The sequence below is a fragment of the Anolis sagrei genome, chromosome 4 (genome assembly GCF_037176765.1).
Source record: "Anolis sagrei isolate rAnoSag1 chromosome 4, rAnoSag1.mat, whole genome shotgun sequence".
Taxonomy (NCBI): Eukaryota; Metazoa; Chordata; class Lepidosauria; order Squamata; family Dactyloidae; genus Anolis; species Anolis sagrei.
In genome coordinates, this window is record NC_090024.1 from 168,602,587 (window position 1) to 168,624,178 (window position 21,592).

The window sequence follows — 21,592 nt, forward strand, 5'->3', positions numbered from 1 at the left end:
TTTTTACATTCCACACTAGAATAAGGAAGGAATAAATCACTGTTCAATATTTTAGGTTTAGTAGGTTTTAAGCTTATATACTGTTGGAAAACCTTGAATAACACTGGAATGCAACTTTTCAAGGCCAGAAAAGATTACTGATGTATGATACCCTTGATTTTTACAGTGGTAGAGATTTGAGTATGGTGGTACTCTGTCTCCTTTCCTTTCCAGATTAAAAAAAACCTGACCTCAGTAGAGATATCCTTTTTGGAAAAAAAATGAGACCATCCTATGGAATCCTTAGATTTGTCATTTGTTGTGCCACCAAAGCCCTCTAAGGGCCATTCCACACAACCATATAACCCAGCATATCAAGGCAGATAATACACAATATCTGCTTTGAACTGGGTTATCTAAGTCCACACTGCCATATATTCCAGTTCAATGTGGATTTTATACAGCTGTGTGCAAGAAGCCTTTCAGAGGAAGCTAAATACATCACTAAAGTTGAAATCTCAGAATTCTATAGCACTGAGCCAAGGCAGTTAAAGCCATGTCAAACTGCTATAATTTTGCAGTGTGGATTCAACCTGAGAGGTCAGGTCTACATTTGGGAGCCCAAGTCTGCTGTGATGGAAGAAATAATATTGGGTATGTTCACACAGCCAAAATATCCCTCTGAGTTATCCCATATCAGCCCTGTGTGGCTTTTGGCCATTGCTGTTTATAAGATGCTTGTTTATAAGACTATTGCACTTCCAACGGTTGTATGCCTGCAAAACATGGACCATCTAGAAATGCCACTCTCGGTTTCTAGAAAGATTCCAGCTGTGTTGTGATTCTTTGAAAAATCATGCAAAGACAGCTGACGCCTGGCTCGAGAGCAGTACGTGTGAAAAAGATCTTGGAGTCCTCGTGGACAACAAGTTAAACATGAGCCAACAATGTGATGTGGCGGCAAAAAAAGCCAATGGGATTTTGGCCTGCATCAAGAGGGGCATAGTGTCTAGATCTAAGGAAGTAATGCTACCCCTCTATTCTGCTCTGGTTAGACCACACCTGGAATATTGTGTCCAATTCTGGGCGCCACAATTCAAGAGAGATATTGACAAGCTGGAATGTGTCCAGAGGAGGGCGACTAAAATGATCAAGGGTCTGGAGAGCAAGCCCTATGAGGAGCGGCTTAGGGAACTGGGCATGTTTAGCCTGAAGAAGAGAAGGCTGAGAGGAGATATGATAGCCATGTATAAATATGTGAGAGGAAGCCACAGGGAGGAGGGAGCAAGCTTGTTTTCTGCTTCCTTGGAGACTAGGACACGGAACAATGGCTTCAAACTACAAGAGAGGAGATTCCATCTGAACATGAGGAAGAACTTCCTGACTGTGAGAGCCGTTCAGCAGTGGAACTCTCTGCCCCGGAATGTGGTGGAGGCTCCTTCTTTGGAAGCTTTTAAACAGAGGCTGGATGGCCATTTGTCAGGGGTGATTTGAATGCAATATTCCTGCTTCTTGGCAGGGGGTTGGACTGGATGGCCCATGAGGTCTCTTCTAACTCTTTGATTCTATGATTCTATGATTCTATGATTCTATGAAATGTCAATTTTCTGGAAGAAACAATGGCCACTGGCATTGAAGCAATAATCATCCACCATCAGCTTTGCTGAACTGGCTATGTTGGCCAATTACCTGATCATGGTCTCCCAAAGCAGTTACTTTATTCTCAGCTCAAGAATGGAAAACAGAATGCTGGTGGACATTAAAAGAGATTTAAAGATGGGCTTAAAACTAACCTTTAAAATGTGAAATAAACTGGGACTCCCTCACCTTCAAGCACTATAACTGGACGTCAGTTGTTACCAATAGTTCCATGGATTTTGAAGAATCACAAATAGAGGGTGGAAGGGGAAACATGCCAAGAAGAAGGTGTATCAGGCAAATCCTTCTCATGACCACTTTCTATATGGAAATTTATGTCCTCGCTGCAAAGGACCATGTCAGTACAGAATTGGTTTCTACAGTCATTTATGAACCCACCACCAAGACTCTATCCTTAGTCAGACAATCATACTCAGCTATGAGGGATTGTCTATACTACAATTCTCATACAATTCTTTATTGATTAGTCAATTTTGACCATATCAAAACATGAAAAACATACAAAACATACACATACAGTAAAACCATATATGAATACAAGGCATCATGGTCTACTGGCCTGTCGACCCACCCTAAATAATTGAGCAACTACAAGATAAAAAGATTTAAAGATTAAAAATGATTAATTCCTTAAAGTAGGGTTTAGGCGGGGGCATGGGTAGGTAAAACTAGTGGCATGTCCATATTAAGTTTTTAAGTTTGAGTTTTGTTGATGGCAGCAAGGTCACCTCTCTCTGCTTCCATCTTCTCACGGATGGCCAGCGCTTTTTGGGTAAAAAGGGTCAATTTTAAAATAGAGTTTTTATCTGAACCCTGAAGGAGGATGTGCAATTTCTCCTTATTCTCTAAATAAGTATGATTCTCTAGCAGAGGCTCTAGGTAGTAAGACCGGATCCTGTTATAGTAGGGACATTTTAAGAAAAAATGTTCTGAGTCCTCCACTTCTGCATCTACCTCACGACACCCACAGGTTCTCCTCGTGTAGGGAATATTCTGATGTCGTCCCAACTTGGACTTAATTTTCGAGCTGCTCAAATCTAGCTCAGGTAAAAAGTTTTCTAATATAAAGTGGAAGTATAAAAGAGAGGTAAGGTTCCATGTCCATGTTACATTTAAATTTGGCCAGGTATGGAGTGGCTCTAGCTTGCGCCATGTTCATTAGATCATTTTGTGCAGCAATGTCGAGAGCTCTTTGGTATACAATTGAGCATACGTTTGCCCCAAAATTTGTTAACTCACGGGGGGCAAAACCTAACCTCCTGACTGTGTGACCAAATCTGCTAAGCCAAGATGACCACTCTTTGTGGTTTTCTTGTTCAAGAAGGCATATGGCTGAAAGTCTGTGTGGTTGCATTTGTCTTATTTTGTACCACCAATTGATCTGCCTCTTCAGAATTGTGGTGGAAATTGGGGGTACTCCCGTCTCTGCTCTCACTGCAGCTGACAGGGATGATCTCTCCACACCTAAGCCAATTTTCAGGTGGCGCAGTTGAAATCTCTCTACCAGTAAAGGGTCTTGCTCACACCATATTTCAGCTCCATACAAAGCGATGAGGAACACCTTTGCCTTAAGAACCTTCAGAAAGGGGCGCAAGGAACCCGGGTAATTGTGGTTGCATAATTTATGAATTGCCTGCGCAGCATTATCAGCTTTTGCAATACTTAATTTTAGATGTTGGGTCCATGCCCCTGATGCCGCAAAATGAAGACCTAAGTATTTAAATGTCCTCACTTGCTCCACTTCGTGCCCGTCAAGGTGCCAGTTGGAATTGTCTATAGTAGTATAGCTAAGACACCATATTCATTTTAATATCTGCTGCTATAGATTGGGAAACCAAACAGTAGGCCATAACCATTGTCTCTATGCAGAGGTCTAGGATTTTTTTTTAAGTTTGAGGTTGATCATGGTTTAATGGAGGATTGGATAGGCCTAGATATCACAATGTTTACCTTACATTAGGATTCTGTACGCATGTGCGTCTTTGTGTTGAATCTGGTGAAATATAACTTTCAGAATTTTGAGCATTCCTTAATAACATAGGAATATCATATTCCTATCATATTTGGGCTAATAGGATTCAGAAAATGCTCACTCAAAGAGTAACAGCTGGAAGCAACGAGGCTTTAAAATGCAGCATCTTCATTTTCTTACTGACTGTATCTCCTGACTTTATCATTTGTTTATTGTTGCAGGGATAGCCTCAACTTTCTCAGGTACAGTTATAGTGACTCACTGTATCTGCTCATGCGAATATAGCAAAAGTAAAATAAAATAAATAAATTCATCAACCTGAAATAGAAAGAATAGCATTTGTTTAGAGTAAATGAAGAAACAAACTTTAAATGTATGGAAGCAAAAGGCATACATTTCTAATTCGCTGGGTAGACACAAATAGGATTTGTAAAGTTTTGAGGAGTGGGTAAATAAAATCATTGGTTCTGAATGTGTTACCAATGTTATCCCCTTCTTGGCTTCCTTCTGTAACAAACTAGATTTATGTTGTGTGAGCAGTGGATGTCCTCTACTGGAAACCACAGTTCATTGCAGCAAAGTGCTCTTAAGAAAGCAGATAATTTTTGTCCCATCTGTTCTTCTGCTAAAACAAAAACTTAAAGAGCCTTAGAAGTTTTTTACAAAAACCAAAAATGACATTAATACTTACATTGACAAGGATTGTTACAAGAGTTGTGATATTTCCTCATCATTCTTTCTTTCTTTTCCTTGTTTATTTTAATTCTGCAAAAGTTTCTGTTTAGATTATGTATGGTCAAGTCTCAATACAGCTTTTCTCCCTTTGTGATTTAATATATAGTTCATTCCCAGATTTAAAAACCAGGTGTAAAAAGCCGGAGTAATAATGGAGATCCTATGGTGTAACCAATGGTGTAGCCAGAGGCACCTCTGTTGCTAACCCAACTGGTCACAGAATATGCTTAGGAACCAGAAATAGCAGATCACATATCTTTTCTAGCTTGGCATCTGTGCCTTGAGCTTGCCAAGTAGGGCAAAGGAGCAGCATGCAGCGGATGAGCAGAATAGACCTAGAGGCAATCTGGCACTCCAGCAAACCCCAAAATGATTTTGGTGTTATATTAAACTGTTCTCTGTGTAAAGTTTGGGGGTGGAGGGAAGATGTGATGAATCTATGTTACACATTAAAACTATGCTCATTTTAAAAGAAGGGCTGACCCAAGACATTTATTTGCCTGAGGCAGAACAATACATTCCACTTTCCTCTAAACTCAAACACACTTCCAAGCCTCGTCAAATTATTTTGGAACCCAAGGCGCAAAATCTCATACACACCTCCCTCCCTAGCAGTAAAAACAAAACAAAATATCTGCCAATCTGCTACTCTTTCATGACACCCAAAATATGCTGCCTGAGGCAGATGTGCCTCATAATGGGGTCACAACCTTATGTGAAATATTTGTCTTAATTGTTATCTTATTCTTTTTATACATCATCCTATGCCATATAGATTGCACAAACAGAAGTGAACAGAAGAGCCAAAAGGATATAAAACAATTATTATTTTATCTGTAATAGAAATGCAGTGGTTCCTTCGTTTCTACTGAGGTTTGCTTCCAGGATTCCCCGCCCCTTCAGATACTAAAATCTATGGATGCTCATGTCCTATTATATACAGTGGATATTAAAATTGTGTTCCATTTTTAATATTTTCAATCTGTGAATGGTGGAACCCATTGCTGCAGAATCCATAGATACAGTAGGCCAACTGTACAATGTTTATTTATTCCTTTTTCTGTATCATAAATAAGGTGTTTTGAAAACATTGACATATAGTTATTGATCAGGTTCAGTTAACTCTTCTCAATTTGCAGCAGCTTCCTAGAAAGCTAATCTTTAGAAAGTGAATAGGGATACCAATAGTAGTATAAGTTGTTGTTGTTGTTGTTGTTGTTGTATTCAAGTTGTTTTCCTGACAAAATTTATTTGCTTGCTTTTTTCTGAGGCTGAGAGACTATGAAATTGACCAGAAGGTGACCATATAACTAGGCTGGAGGACCTTCAAAGGTCTAGAGAGAAAAAATCATTTTATTTTATTTTTGTGAGTGGCAGCAGTGGAGGGACAGTTCTCAAGTAATTTAAATACATGAATGTTTAACCCACAAAAGTGCATGGATGACTGTATTTCTCATCCCTACTTATAAAAGCATTAGAGAGGACTGGAGAATATGTGGCCTTTGTGATGTTGATATTATTATCAGTCCCCAGAAGTAGACAAGCTATCATGGGAAGACCCATGGCAAACCTCCAGAATAGAACGACTAGATGATGCCATCATGTGGAGACCGGAAATTCTAAGTGAGATAAACATGGCAATTTCAACCCCAAGATCTCATGCTAAAATATTCTGATTCAGCACCTTGAATGCAGTCCTGAAACACACAGGCAGTCAATTCAACTGGGGTAAATTGGGATGATATGTTCCTTGTATCCCCTAATGAGATGTACTCTTATTCAGTGTCATTCTAAATCAATAAGACTCCCTCCTATAATCCTTTGACTGCATTTGGCAGTAAACATTAGTTTTGTGCTTTTGTATCAAATCACTATCCGGTTTTGTTTATTTCATACACATGGCCCTTTTTCATTTACCTCTTACTAGATGCTTGGTGTTCGGCTGCAAGCCCTGGCAGTCGCAGGCACTTTGGGACTGCAGGTCACACACGCACACACTTAAAGATAGCCTCTTTCCAAGTTACTGTATGTTGAAAAATACAGGGGAGTCTTGCTGCCCATTTTAAAAGATAATGGAGCCTGAAGAAGAGCCAAGGGCTGCAAAAACAGCCCTTGGCTCTTCTTTGGGCTATCCGGATTCAGAGACGGGTTTATCTCACCAACACTAACAACAGAAATGAATGCTGGGGAGAGCCTGAGGATCAGTGAAATGGTGAGACCCTCTAGCTCTAAAACTTAGGGGAATGGGAGCTTGGGAAGCCTGTCCATTGCCTCCAGTGGGATGAAAATCAAACAACCAAATGGGTACCATTCCCACTTTCCTTCTCTTTTATTGGTATTTTCATACCAGAGGGTGTGTACCATTTCGTGCAATCTGAATGAATGGTACAAAATGAAGCACGAAATAAACAGATAACACAACTACCAAGCCCATGACTAGTAATCATGTTTCTTCTCAGTGCAACAATATTATAACAAATGGGAGGAAATGGTGGATTAGGAGACACCAATGCTGACTGCAACAGAGATGTAAAACAAATAGCCCAATTTCTGAAATGCAGGCTCCAATAAACGGAACTTGATTTTTTCCCCTTGAAATAGGGAATGGATCTCTTGACCTATGTTTGATAACCTGCTCATGAAAATTGGTCTTTACACCTAAGTGGACATTCTGAAGATGTGACACCCCAATTCCTTGAGGATTTACATTATAACTTTCAGTTCCCATTTAGCAGTCATTTGCCATTTGAAAATCACAGTCTAGAATGATACAGTATAAAACTATAACTGGTACCTTCCCATAAGATAGCTTGGCTTCTTTCTGAGGATGATTACTAAGCAAGCTGAATTGTTATTTTTATGAATATGATTTTCCCCATAAAATTGCTCTTTCGACACTGAAATCTCAAATGTGAAATGTTGCTAGGATACTGCAATGTCAGCAGGAATAAGACCGAGTTTCTCTAGTCTGGTAATCCATGATAATGATTCCAGCTGGGAATGTCTGGACACAGAGTCTGTTAAGATACTTAGAGGTCTAAGGATATCTCTAAAAATCATTTTCTGTCATATACATAAAAGGCTTGAGCCTTAATAAATTTCAGTAATGAGTGCATGTGTGCCCACCCTACCACCATACATTTCATAGGTACATTGTTCTAAACTCCTTTTGTTTTCATGTTCAGCACAATTGAGTTTAATATTACTGGTAGGAATCTGCCACAGTATATACTGTAGATGTGATTTAATCCTCTTTATCATACAATCATGGAATCCTAAAGTTAGAAGAGTCCACAAGGGCCATCCAGTCCAACTCCATTCTGCCATGTGAGGAAATGATATCAAAGAACTCAGGCATTTATTATTAACTAGGAAGGGCCTTCTGTCTATCCCACCATCTTCTCAAGTGTGTTTGATGGGCACATGGGAGGTCCTTTTTGGTGGTTGCCCTCCCAAGAGAGACCCTGGGGCCTCATCACACTTGAGCATTTATCCACTTTAATCCACTTTAAATGCAATGACTGCCTCCTGCAGAATTCTGGGGTTTGTAGCTTAAGGATGCCCAAGGCCTCTCTGGATAAGTAGTTTAAAGGCCCCTCCGTAAACTACAAACTCCCAAATTCTTCAGGAGGCAGTTACGACATTTAAAGTGGATTAAAGTGGATAAATGCTCAAGTGTGATAAGAAGGCTTGGTCCCATTCCTGCTGGCCTTCTGCAAGCAAGTTAAGACCTTCATCTGCCAGCAGGCATTTGGGGAAGAATAAGGGGCACACTGCTGGGGAGGTTGTGGGTGGGATTTGTATTTATTATATTTTAATTGTGTTTTAACCTAACACACACAGTAGTATTTAAATGTTTTCTAGTTTTTGTATTCATTTTGCTTTAAATTGATCAAAGTGTGTGATTATTAGCCACCTTGAGTCCCCTCAGGGAGAAAGGTGGGTATAAATAAAGTAAATAAACTAATAATAATAATTAAGCATCCCTGAAAGATGGTCACCCAACCTCTATTTAAAAACCTCCTCAGAAAGTGTCTCAACTACACTCCAAGGTAGCATATTCCACTTCTTCTTAATGTTTAGGTGGCATCTCTTTTCCTGTAATTTGAAACAAACAAGCTCATTCCCTTTTCAACGGAACATCCTTTCAAATATTTAAGCATGGCTATCATGTCCCCTGTTGTCCTTCTCTTGTCCAAGATAAACAAACCCAGTTCCCTTAAGCACTTCTCATAGAGTTTGATGTTTACTTCAGAGTTCAAATTCTTATAATCAATAATGGGAGAATTCATGGCCTGGAATATAACCCCCATTATTCCAGAGGTATAGTGTCACGGGGTGGAATGAAGGTCCCCCCCTCCCCCCACTAAAAATACTGCCCCCATTGAAATTTTATTTCAGTCCTCATTTTTAGCATTTCAGTAAATTAAAATGCCCATTGAGCATTTATAAATACAATTCAGGCACTCAAAGCAAAGGAACAGGTACAGTTGCTAAGGAAATATAAATATAGAAAATGGAAGGATTCTGGAGATCAATAGTTTCAATGACTTTGCAATGCTAGTTATTTGGGTAATGAAGGAGAGTAAGAAAGGGGCAGAATTCTTATTTAAGGGCAATCCCCTCATTCTTCTCTCGCTACTGTTGGTTTTATGACGTAATCCCAATACTCATTCTGGGTTCCAGTGTCAATTACAGAAAAATGGGCAGGTACATATTAGCACACAGAAATCCAACTTTATGCCTCTATGGTAATTAGGCAGGTCTTTTTAGACTTCCTGATCTAAGCATAGTAAAAATTCAATATCATGATCATGTAAATCAGCTAAATCAATCTTGCTCCTTTTCCACCATTAAGGAAATTCAATTCAGCTTGAAACATGGCCCAAAAATAGTTCATTTAGGAAACGTTTCTTGTGCTTATTGAGGTGCAGCTGTAAATATCCTTAAGGTTCCTGATCCTGTCTGGTTGGAAGCTGAGCACGGTCAGCCCTGGAAGTACATTGATGGGAGACAGCCATCAAATATCAGGTGCTGTAGGCTATATTTCAGAAGAAAGATCTGGTAAAACTATCTCTGTGTATTCCTTGCCTAAGAAAATCCTATGAAATTATTGAGTCACCATAAGTTGACAAGCAACTTGAAGTAGATACATGTGCACACTGATTTGCAAGCCTGTCCACTGGTTTATAATCCAAGGCTCCAAATGTAGGAAATATCCACCCTATTTATACTTTTAAAAAACCCATGAAGCACTCTAAACAGTGGAATAAGAGGCTTAAAACGTTCAGGTGTATCTTCCTGCATTACTTTCCTGGTTGTGTGCCAGCAAGCTATCCATGTTTAATTTGTTTAAATGAACAAGAACAATTGGAGCCTATAGTGATGGTACTCTATCTCATGAAAGATTTTAAGAGGGTCAGAATGAAATGTGAACCATTAGTCTCTCAAGCATAGCATCTTCTCTGGAGACATTAATAAGAGATTAATTCTTCCTTGCATTCCCTGATCTTTTATCTCCTTGAGCAACTATGTTCGCAGAAGGAATTATCTTTGAAGGCAAGGGTTTAACAATGCTGAGAAAACAATTACATAATAATGTTTTGGTCTAATAAGCACCAGAAATCTACCAAAATATGGGTACATGGTAGGATCATATAATGAGCATTCGTTGAAGTGCAAAGAGATCTGTTTTATGACTCCTATTGCAGCTATACAAATGGGGTTCAAAAACCAGAGTGAAAAAACCTTAACAATAATACTTGGATATCTAGTAGAAAATCAATGAGAAAGGAAAGGATATACCTAATAAGAATTTATAACACTGACATGACTATCAATCTGTGAAATATTTATTTCATTCACCGTTTTCCATTCTGCAGAAAACAAATAGAGAACAAATTGACCCAATTCTGACTTTGTACTTTATAAGTGTTTGGCCTTCTAACCCATACTACACTAGATCTCCTTTTGAGTCATTGGGAGCAACAATAGATGTGAATTCTCCCAGAAACTGGTAGGTTGACTTCATGGCATCTGCATTTGAAATACCTCTTCGCAATCTCTTTCCCCCATGTTCTTGATACTACTTTAATAGTTTTCTTCAATGGAAGGAGTAAGCAAAATATTTTTAGCTCTGCATAACAGATATTCAGAGGGCCTCATTGCTCCTTAGAATATCTATATTTCAATGCTCTTCCTTGACATTCTGCTTTATTTGTGAATACCGAACCTCTGTTCATACACAAAAGTTACTTTGAAGTCACTCATAGGCCTATTCAATTCTATGGCTTAATGTAAATTCTGTTCCTTCCCATAAAAGATTGGTTTTATGCACAATATATGCACAATCTCACTCCACTGGCAAGAAGGAGTTGTACAGTTAATATAAACTTTAAATAAATGAATACACTCCAGAATCTCATTTTCCTTCAAATTTGTTGAGAACATTGATCAGTGCCAAATGAGTCATAGTTTTATAGTTCATAGGGTGTCCATTCAAGTGTTGGCAATTCATTATGTTAATGTTTATGTAATACGTGAATAATATTTGCACAGTGCATATATTTAGATACATTTAAATACAGGTTGACTATCCCTTATTTGGAATTCCAAAATCCAAAATACTCCAAAATTCAGAATTGCCCATATGGTGGCTGGGAAAGTAACACTTTTGCTTTCTGAGTTTTCAATGTATATTAGTAATTTTGTTTCATCGACAAAATTACTAAAGAGGTTGTTTATCAATTTATCTGCAGCCTATGTGTAATAAAGTACATATGAAATAAATGAGTTTCTCATTTTGACTTGAATCCCATCTTCCAGATATCTCATTTCCACACACAGACAAATACACATATTTTTTTTTAAAAAAACCCTAAAATTCAAAATATGGAACATTTTTTGTTCCAAGCAGTAGAGATGTATTCATTTTAAAAATAAAAGAAAACACTTACATAGCAATTAAATGATCATATGGAACCAGTCTGATGGCTGCATTCTAGCAATTTGGCAGAAAAGGGTGGTTTTAATATCAGAGTAGCACCATTCAAAATAATTATGAAGCAAACCTATTCAGTCATACTAATAATGATATGATAGTTGTAAAAATAATAATACTTTTTTCAAATAGTTCCTAATTCTGGATGGGGTTGCATTTCCCTTGAAAGACTGTGTTTGCAGCTTGCGAGTACTCTGGATCCATCACTCCAAATGTCAGCTCAGGTAGATGCGATGGTTAGAAGTCATTAATACCAGCATCAGTGGCTACACCAGTTGCACCCCTTCCTAGAACAGGAGTACCTAAAGATGATAGTGCACATGTTGGTAACCTCAAAGTTGGACCTCTGTGATGCACTTTACATTGGGCTACCTCCATACCAATTTCAGAAACTCCAATTAGTTCAAAACATGTATATGTTTTAATATGTTTTTATGGAATTTATTTTAGTATTATGTTGTATTTTAACTATTTTGTGCCCCATCTCAAGCTATAAGGAGAGGTGGGTACTAAATAAATAAATAAATAAATAAAATTATCATTATTACTCTAATATAGCTAAAATGTTCTGATGGGTGGGGTTGGGGAATCACAATTTGAACCTTATATACTAATTATGCAATTATAATAGGTATGCAATAGAATGTAGTAGAAAGCTGGAACTTGTAGAATGTCCTTATTCCTCTCAGGTTATTGTTGCCAAATCCCATTTCAATATACCTGCACATTTGAAAAGTGTGTGTGTGTGTGTGTGTATCCAGCTCCATAAGTTTTTTCTATCAGGCTTGTTTTCCAAACCTATGATCATTAAGATCAACCCCTTCTGAACATTCCAGCTTATCAATATCCTTCTTGACTTGTGCTCCATTCAAGCACATTATTAGTGGTATTTCTGACTCACAGTATCCATCTTAAAAATAACTCCTTCTACTTATCTTGACTAGAAATGTGCTGGAAAAAGCCACACTTTGCTTATAGGAGAAGTTTAGATGGGTAGTAGCATCCAACTGGTGTCTCCAGTTGAAGTTACATCATTTCTTCTTTATAGACTTTTTGATACCACATAAAGATCTTTTAATCCTCTATTCTATAATTGGACCTGCTGATTGACTTTAATTATTCCTCCATTGTGAGCAGTCCAAAACAAATCCCCAAAGTAAATAAATAATTTGGAGTGCACTTTTTCAAAACCTACACAGAAATGTAAGCTTTTTTTTTGTTCATTAGAAAATCCCCCAAGTTTTTTTTTTTTGTAAAGCTACAGTGATATGGTTTTTGGTTTTCCAAAGATTCTTCCTTCAATTGGCCGTTTATTTAGAGAAAAGGAGGGAGGTACAACATACCATCAGTGGACATGTTATAAATCCCATCTGCACATTAAAAGCTCTTGTCAAACACTTTAAGATAGGAACTCAGGATCACTGTAGACTCATTAACTTATACTGAAATGGGTGGATATGCACTCTAATTATTTCTGAGTTCTCCTCTCTTTAGATCTTATATTGCCCCTGCTGACTCATACAAAACAGATTAATGGGAAATATATTGGCTTGGTACCCCAGAAATGCTCTTTAATGTTTAGAATCAACAATTGGAAGCTTCTTATTCAGTTCTTCGATTTGATGTGGCTTTGATAGACTAAATTTTTTCAGTTTTACTTGTCTTTAGAATTTGGCTTTACTACTCATTTGTCTGTGGCTCTTTCACCAATAGGACTGATGCTTATGTACATGCATGATGACACAGAAAGCCTAGAGGATAGCTTCACCGTTCGGCTGACAGATGGCAAGCACACAGTCCAAGGGACACTTTACATCTACATCATGCCAGTCAACGATGAAATCCCTCATCTTTCCAGGTTAGCTGTTGAAGTGACATTCTATGCAAAGTGACTTTAGGAGATATTGGTGGGGGGGGGGGGGGGAGAGAATTTTATCCTTCTTTAATTGTTAACTTGTTTTCTGAATTGTTTATTGGCAAGATGATGGGGGCATTGCTTTATGCCATGAGTCTCTTTCTCTTAATTCTCATTTCTTACAAAAAATGGCCTGTTACAATTATGATGAAGAAATGGAAATTAATTAACTTTTATCAAAGAATTAAAATAGAAAAAATTAAATTCTTTAGTAAGCTGTGCATCAGGAAGGCAAGCTGTATGGACACAATTGCATGGTAGCAACACGATGCTGCCTGAATGATCTGGAGAGATTCTCAAGAATGAAGAGAAGGGCAGTTATCAAGAGATGGCAATTCACAGATGATGATGATGATGATGATGATGATAATAATAATAATAATAATAATAATAATAATAAATCTTTATTTGTACCCCACCACCATCTCCCCAGAGGGACTCAGGGTGGCTTACAGAAGCACTCCAAGTGCCACACGCAGAAAACAATACATAAGCACAACCACAATGACACAAGTACAATCAACAGTGCATAAAAATCTCATCAATAATTTCACAAAAATTGTAAAAACATAAAATTCCTAAAAAGCAGTGGAACCTGTGGGCTGGCATAAAAATCATTCAAAGTGTGGGCCAGTACTATCAGTGATTCATCACATTGGCCATGGATTACTCAGGATTAAAGACCTGACTGAAGTTTTTATACTCACTCGGAAGTCCCGAAGAGAAGGACTAATCTAATTTCTTTAGGGAAGGTATTCCAGAGCTGGAGACATACCACTGAGAAGGCTCTTTCTCTCATCTCCACCAACCGTGTGTGGTGGGACTGAAAGAAGGGCCTCCCCAGCAGATCTTAATGCCTGTGCCAGTTTGTAGAAGGATACACAGTCTCAAAGATAGCTTGGACCTGAAACATATAAGCTTTATAGCTTGGACCCGAAGCATATAGGCTTTATCTAATCACCTGCACTTTGAATTGGGCCCAGAAACTTATTGGGAGCCAGTGAAGCTGCTTAAAAAAAGGGGGGTGGTATGCTCCCTAAAGCCTGCCCCAGTTAATAATCTGGCTGCCACTCTGCACTAGCTGCAGTTTCCGAGTCAGCTTCAAAGGCAGCCCCATATAGAGTGCATTACAATAGTCCATTCTGGATTTAACTGAGGCATGGACCAACATGGCCAAGTCAGGCTTTTCAAGGTACGGTCAGAGCTGGTGCACAAGTTTTAACTGTGCATGGCCCTCCTAGCCATAGCAGACATCTGATCCTCAAGCATCAGCAAAGAATCCAGGAGAACCCCCAGACTGCGGGCCTGTGCCCTCAGGGGAAGTGTGACCCCGTCGAGCACAGGCAGCCACCCTATACCCCAATCAGCCTCGTGGCTGACCAGGAAGACCTCTGTCTTGTCTGGATTAAGCCACAGCTTGTAGGTCCTCATCCAATCCATCACAGCTCAGTTCCATGACCAGGTCTGAAACCAGACTGCGAGGGATCAAGATAATCAAGAATTCCTGGTGCTGAGAAACCACCACCGACTCCAGAACCTTGCCCCCAAAAAAGAAGATTTGAAATAGGTCGGTTGTTGTTTAATATAGTGGAATCCAGGGACATTTTTTAAGAATAGGCTTTACAATTGCCTTTTTAAAATTGGATGGTAAATGTCCCTGGTACAGTGAGGAATTAATAATCCACGAAAACCACTCGGCCAGTCCCCCACTGTTGAGTTTGATGAGCCAGGAAGGGTAAGGATCTAGAGCACAAGAGGTCACTCTCACAGCTCCAAGAATCTTGTCCATGTCATCAAGCCGAACATGCTCAAAAGAATCCAATAAAATAGGACAGACAGATGAAGTGGTTGAGCAATCTGAATTTTTGTAGTATAATGTGAGTGGGTGGTGTCACTGCAAAAGGCATTCAAGGGCCCCTTTCACATAATAAAACTATATGATTCCACTTTAACTGCCTCAGCAATATCTTAGGGAATGTACCCTTGAGGAGCAGTATTTAGGATTCTCACCAAAGTGCTTCAGTGCTTCACCAAACAATAAATCTCAGAGGTCTAAACGCATGCTGACTATAGTCATGATTTGATCCATAAAACAAACTTGTGTGGCTCTTCTCCAACTCTGTCCTCATGCAAGATATAGGGAACGGAAAGGGTTGAAATGTTGAAGCATGTATGGAAATTTTATCTCTGTATCCTTGAAAATGGGTGATTTGTACACAATCACTTTCAAAACTAAATTTTAACATGCATTCAGGGTATCAACCTATGGTATCAACCTATGGATTTCTTCTAGAAATCCTAGAATTTGTACTTTAGTGAGGTACGTAGAATTCTCTGTAGATAGGCACATGAGCTCTCGAATGGAGAATTCGAAGTCCTTCAAAATGTTGTAACTCTCAGGATTCCATGAACTGGACCCATAGTAAACAATGTGATACGCAGCTGTAATCATGCGTACTTCTCAAGTGTCCCAGTTTGCCCCAAACAGTCCAGATTCATCCTGAGTCATCCCACTTTTATACCTCACACCTTTACCTCTTCCTCATACATTCACCCTTTGTATTCTCTTTACTGCTAAAGCTTCTCCTAGCTCATAAAATGTTGCCATTTCAACCATTCTCTGATGTTGCATGGACACACAAGGCTTGGTTTTCATCTGTGAAATGTTGGAGAATGTGATGATAATGCAATGGGGTCAAGATGCATAGAACACCAAAAGTAGGAAAAGGAAGAAAATGTCAAACACATTTCTCTATATCCCTGACATTGCAGTAACAAAGTTGTTTTTTTTCCCTTGCTGCCCTTCCTTATCACCCAAGGTTTTTACATCATTTAGCTCTGACCATTCTTTCAACTGCAGCACAGTGCAGAACATGCTGGCTTATAGACAAACATCTATTAATATTTCCCAAACATCTATTTCTCAAACATCTATTCATATTCATCACATAGTGTAGCACCTGTAAAGCCTAACCTCTAATGGGCCAGCCATGCTCCAACCTCATAGCATATAATATTACAACTATTCTGTAACACAGCTCAACAAAAAAGCCTTAGTGTCTTGGTTTTATGCCTGGGGGTTTTTGGGTGCTGATTCAGAAAATTGCATGGGATGGACCGCATTAGCTCTAATTCCTTAGATATGATTATAACCCCACACACTCTACGTGGGGTTGCCTTTGAAGACTGTTTGGAAGCTTCAAATGGGCCAACGGGTGGCAGTCAGGTTGCTAACTGGCACAACTCCTCTGATGTGCCATTGGCTGCCAGTTTGCTACTGGGCACAATTCAAAGCCTATAAAGCCCTGAACGGTTTCAGCCCAGCTTACCTATCTGATCATATCTTTCCTTATGAACCATCTAGGACTTTAAGATCTTCTGGGGAGGCCCTGCTCTCGGTGTCGCCTCCTTCGCAGAGGCATTTGGCGGGGACGAGAGACAGGGCCTTCTCAGTGGTGGCCCTTCGGCTGTGGAATGCCCTGCCTAGGGATATAAAATCAGCCCCTCCCTTCTGACATTCTAAAAAAGGTTAAAACATGGCTTTTTGAGCAAGCGTTCGCAAATGCAGCATAATTATATGAAATCATTGAATAACTTGATGATTTAATTGGATAATGACTTTGGCAAGAAGATGCTCATGACAATGTTTTTATGACTTTGTACATTTTTAATATTTTATGCTAAATGTTTTAACAGTATTTTATGATTGTTTTAATTGTTTTATAATTGTTGAGGCATCAAATTGTTGCCAACTGTGAATCGCCTTGAGTCGCCTCCGGGTTGAGAAAGGCAGTATGCAAATATGGCAAATAAATAAATAAATAAATAAATAAATATAATGATTTTCTATGGGCAAACAGATAAAGACTGGTATATGGCATATGTTCTGCATCTAACTAGAGCTAATAGTGCTACCAGGTCAAATATAGTCAGGAACAGGTTTGAGGCACCAGTGTTTTTGTTTAATAATAGAATTTCTGGGACTGGGAGATTGTGATTTGCCCAAGGTTACCCAGATTTTCAAAATGTAGTCCAGTGCTCACACCAATATACCACACTAACAATGCAGAATGGTAAACAATGGAGTAGAGAGAGTTTTCCAGTTTATTTGAATGCAGGTAATTGCTATAAATATGTGCTACGTTTGTTCTGAAAATCCATTAATATATAAAGGGTGTTTTAAAAAGCCTTAATCTATGACAAGTCTTTAATGATGAGTTTGAACCCAATGAATAACTAAGCTCAAACAGAGATGTATATATTTGTGCATCCTTTCTCTCTATTCCTTAGATTCATATTCCCTGACTGAAATCAGCACTGGATTTATCCAGGATTCTTCTGACCAAGAATTCAGTTCCTGTTTTGAAATAGAGGAACATTTTGGCATTTTGTACATGTAAACTACCATGACTAAGTTAAGATTTCATTCCTGGCCCCAAAAGAAGTATTTTGTGTTTCTGATAGTAATTTAGATCTGAGGCCCCATCAACCATATAATCCAGTTTCCGTTTCCAGATTATCTGTTTTTAAATGGATTATATGGCAGTGTAGACTCATATCCAATTCAAAGCAGATAATCTGGGACCAGATACTGGATTATATAGCAGCATAGATCCAGCCTGACGTTAGTAGACCAGCTCCAGTTATATAGCTTACTTTCTTCATTTAAGAAAATAAATCAGAAGAGACAAATAGCAAGAAAGGGTTTTTGCATATCTAGAGTGTGGGGAGTACTGCATGTGAAATAAAAATGAAGCTTATACTATTCTTCAAAGTTTAGAATGAATTCTGAATTGCTGTGCTTCTCCTTTCCTCCTCTTCTGTGGACATATCCCTTTCTGACATGCCAGGAACACAGGCTTGGAAGTTGAAGTTGGGGGCAGTAAAGTTATTTCCAGCATGTCATTAGAAGTGGAAGACAAAGATTCTCCAAGAAGTCAACTTCAGTATGTCATCAACAACAAGCCAAAATGGGGACACCTCAAATTAAAGGTAGTAATGATTTTCAGTATTCTCCCCTCTCTTTTCCCTGTCATCATGTGGTATTCTATGTCTGCTATTTTAAAAAGTGGACATGCTTGAATTATTTCCAGTTCCTGTGGTGTGGCCTAGTCATTAACACATAATCTTTAAATATTTACTGAACTGTATTCTTGGGAAATATGATGCTGTGAGGGGGGAAAATGAAGGACTGCAGGTGCTATTTTAGAGGAAGAAACTGGCAAAACCACTTGTGCATATCCCTTGCCTAAGTAAACCATATGAATGTATGGGGTCATTATAAATTGACAGGCAACTTGAAGGTACACACACACACACACAATTGGATATGAACCCTGTTGGCTCAGGCATGCATCACAAAATGGTTCAAAGTTGTTCTGTCATATACACTTTGCCCCTGATTGTCCTCTCGCATTTGGTGGAAGTCTTTTGTAGTTTTTTTTAAAATAGTGGTCATGGTGACCACTCAACACCTTCTAGTTTTTCACAGATGAAAACCAGGATATATATGGCTAGGCAACATCAATAAGTGGTCAAGATAACAAAAGGTTATAAATGAGGAAGAACACACAACCCAGCTTTTCCCTATCCTGACTGATGCAGATTCAGTATGTACAGATCCAGCAGTGACAGTAAGGAAATTTTTCTGTCATTTTTTGGGGAGAGGATTGAGGGTGCAGACAGGGAAGGAAGGCACTGTCATTCCACCTCTAGGGAACACAGGATTGCACTGGGGACGCATTATGAGATTGCACAAGGCAATCATTTTGGCAGTCCCCACTGCAAAAACTCTGACAAAGATCCAGATCTTCCTGGAATATTTGAAACTTGCTGTTGTGTTTTAAACCTGGGATCAAACTGGATTAAATGGCTTAAACTGGATGAGAGTGCATTAGTTCAGATCTTCCTGGAATATTTTGATTTTTACGGGTGCTTTTTTAAAAAACCTGGGGTTAAACTGGAGTAAATTGTTTAACCTGGGTTAAAGCGCATTAGCTTGTGTGTGCCATTTGGATGCACCAGGCTAATGTGTTTCCTACACTGGATTATATGGTAGTGTAAGTGCAGCCCACAAGAAGCTGCAACAATTTAGCCTGAGCCTACAAAGACAATGTCTCTTTTCCCCTTTTCTTCTCCCTGATGAACGGAGTGCAAACTACTTTTGCACTTTTAACTCAATACAAAAGTGATACTGACATTCATTTTAGAGATCAATTGTGTGCACAATATTATTTAATGTATCTATATGTCATGATTGGGAAAGAAGCACTTCATAAAATGTTTCATCATCTACATTATGACCATTTCCTTTCTCAGCCACCACCCTGTGCAGCAGTTGGGTTCTTAAAAGGACTTTTATTGATAGAAGCAAAAGATTTTTTTAAAGTAATATAATGGGGGACAACATTGACATAATGGGGGACAATTTTCAGGTATTATAGCTAGGGATAGAAGAAGTAACCTTGTGGGCACACCTACTGCCAAATGGGAGCTCTCCTCCCGCAAGTATTATTGCTATGAGGGCTGGACCAAGGAGGAAAAGCAAGAAGGAAGAGAAAGGTGAGAGGAGGAAGATAACGGGGGAAAGAAGTGGAAGGCCAAGGGGAAACCAAAAATATGAGAGGAAAGGGAAATGGGAGAAGGTGGATGAATGGGTGAATTATGGGTGAATGAGTGTGTGAGTGGATGTCTGAAAGAATGAATGGATACTCTCTCACCAATTCATCCCCATTTAACTCTGTCCGCAAAAGTTCCTATACTTTGATGTCTAATTCTGTGGCTTTTCAAGTGTGCACTCTTTGCAGCTATACCAAAACATCTTAGCGGGCTTTTATATTGGTTAGCTAAAACACTAGGATATAATCTTTCTTTTATAATTAAGTAACCCGAGAAATCTGTTGGGAATAATAAATTCTGAGAACTCTTACATAAAACAGTATAAAGTGGATAGTCTTGCCATCAGAAGCCCATAAAAGTCAATGACTTTATATGACACCTCTACAAATGGCATTATGTCATTGCATAATATTAGTAGGAAACTAAGATTTTTGTGCAAAACCATAAAAAGTAATGAGTTTCACATAATCTACTCATATAAATGGAGAGCGAGGGAGACTTTTTAAAGTGGACTTCCAGCTTTTTGGCATCCTTCGAACATAATGAAATTTGGAACCTAGCTCAAAAATAATGAAACATTTCAGTGGCTACACCATGTGGTTGTTTCCTTTTAGTTGGTGGGAACATACACCTCAACTTTTTAAAACTGTTCAACTGGTGGTCTTAAGAGGGGAGGGAATGGCCAAGGATCTGAAAATGGAAAATTCTAAGGGAGCCAAAAAGGTTTTGTTTTAGCTGAGCTAAGGCACTATATGTTACTTGTTATATTTGCTGTTGTACCCAATAAATGAAGTTAGAATATCCTCATAGATTCTGTGGCAATGATTTTCAGTTCTTCTTGTTTTCCTTCTTTTAAATGCGTACATGTATAAATGGCCAGTTGGAAGAAATCCTGTAAAGTTGAGTGCTGAAATTTCATTAATTTAGTAAGAGGAAGGAAATGATCGTCGCATTGAGGTGTGTTTACAGTTATAAATATTTTAGTTATGTGAACATTAAATATGAGCTGAAAGAAATGGATTCACAGCTTTTCCATCATTGCAATGTGTATACATAAACAAATATGGGCATGATCCAATGTAGGAAGGTGACCATGAATGGAGTTTATATAGCTTTGAAAAGTGTTCTCATACACATTTAAGAAAAAAAAATGCCTGTAAATGTAAGGGTGTCAGAACACATTTTTTTTAAAAAAATGAAAACTCCCAAAATCATCTAACATCTCTTTGAGATTACAGCAAAAACTTGAATTGCTTAGATATTTTATTTTATCAATGAATCCAAATATAAACTTGCATTTTGCTTCCTTATTGGACTATTGGACAAGTGGTATTGTTAAGCAGTGTATATTGTGTGTTCATGTCTTCAAAAATGTATCTGCAAAATCCATAATATCCGGCCTGCCAGAAATCTTTGAAGCAAAGGTTTATGAAGGAATCAAAGCTGACCAGACACTGATATCAATGATCACTAAAAGAGTCCCAGACATTTACCCTGAAAGTCTGGCCTTGACAGGCATGAAAAGTTAGTATAACAGCTCCAATGAAAGACCTCAAAGCATTTGACCTACTCATATCATGCAGGAGTGGGTGAAAGCAGGGTGGTTGTGGGGAGGGGGGAGAGAGGGGGAGAGGGAGAGATCTAAGAGAGCAGGAAATGGAGGGTGAAATTTTGAAAGTATTTAACACTATATAATAATAAATGTAGAAAAAAA

General features: G+C 38.6%; 1 protein-coding gene across 5 annotated transcripts in view; it reads left to right on the forward strand.

Moving 5' to 3' along the window:
* LOC132773991 (FRAS1-related extracellular matrix protein 1-like) overlaps positions 1-21,592 on the forward strand; it is a 345,102-nt gene that overhangs the window by 231,437 nt on the left and 92,073 nt on the right. For 4 of the 5 annotated variants that reach the window (XM_060773616.2, XM_067467858.1, XM_060773611.2 and 1 more), the window contains exons 21-22: positions 13,059-13,203; positions 18,111-18,252. In XM_060773616.2, the coding sequence (XP_060629599.2) occupies positions 13,059-13,203; positions 18,111-18,252 (287 nt within the window). Of the gene's footprint in view, positions 1-13,058; positions 13,204-17,550; positions 17,640-18,110; positions 18,253-21,592 lie in introns of those variants that run through there. The other variant, XM_060773617.2, reaches the window with a different exon arrangement.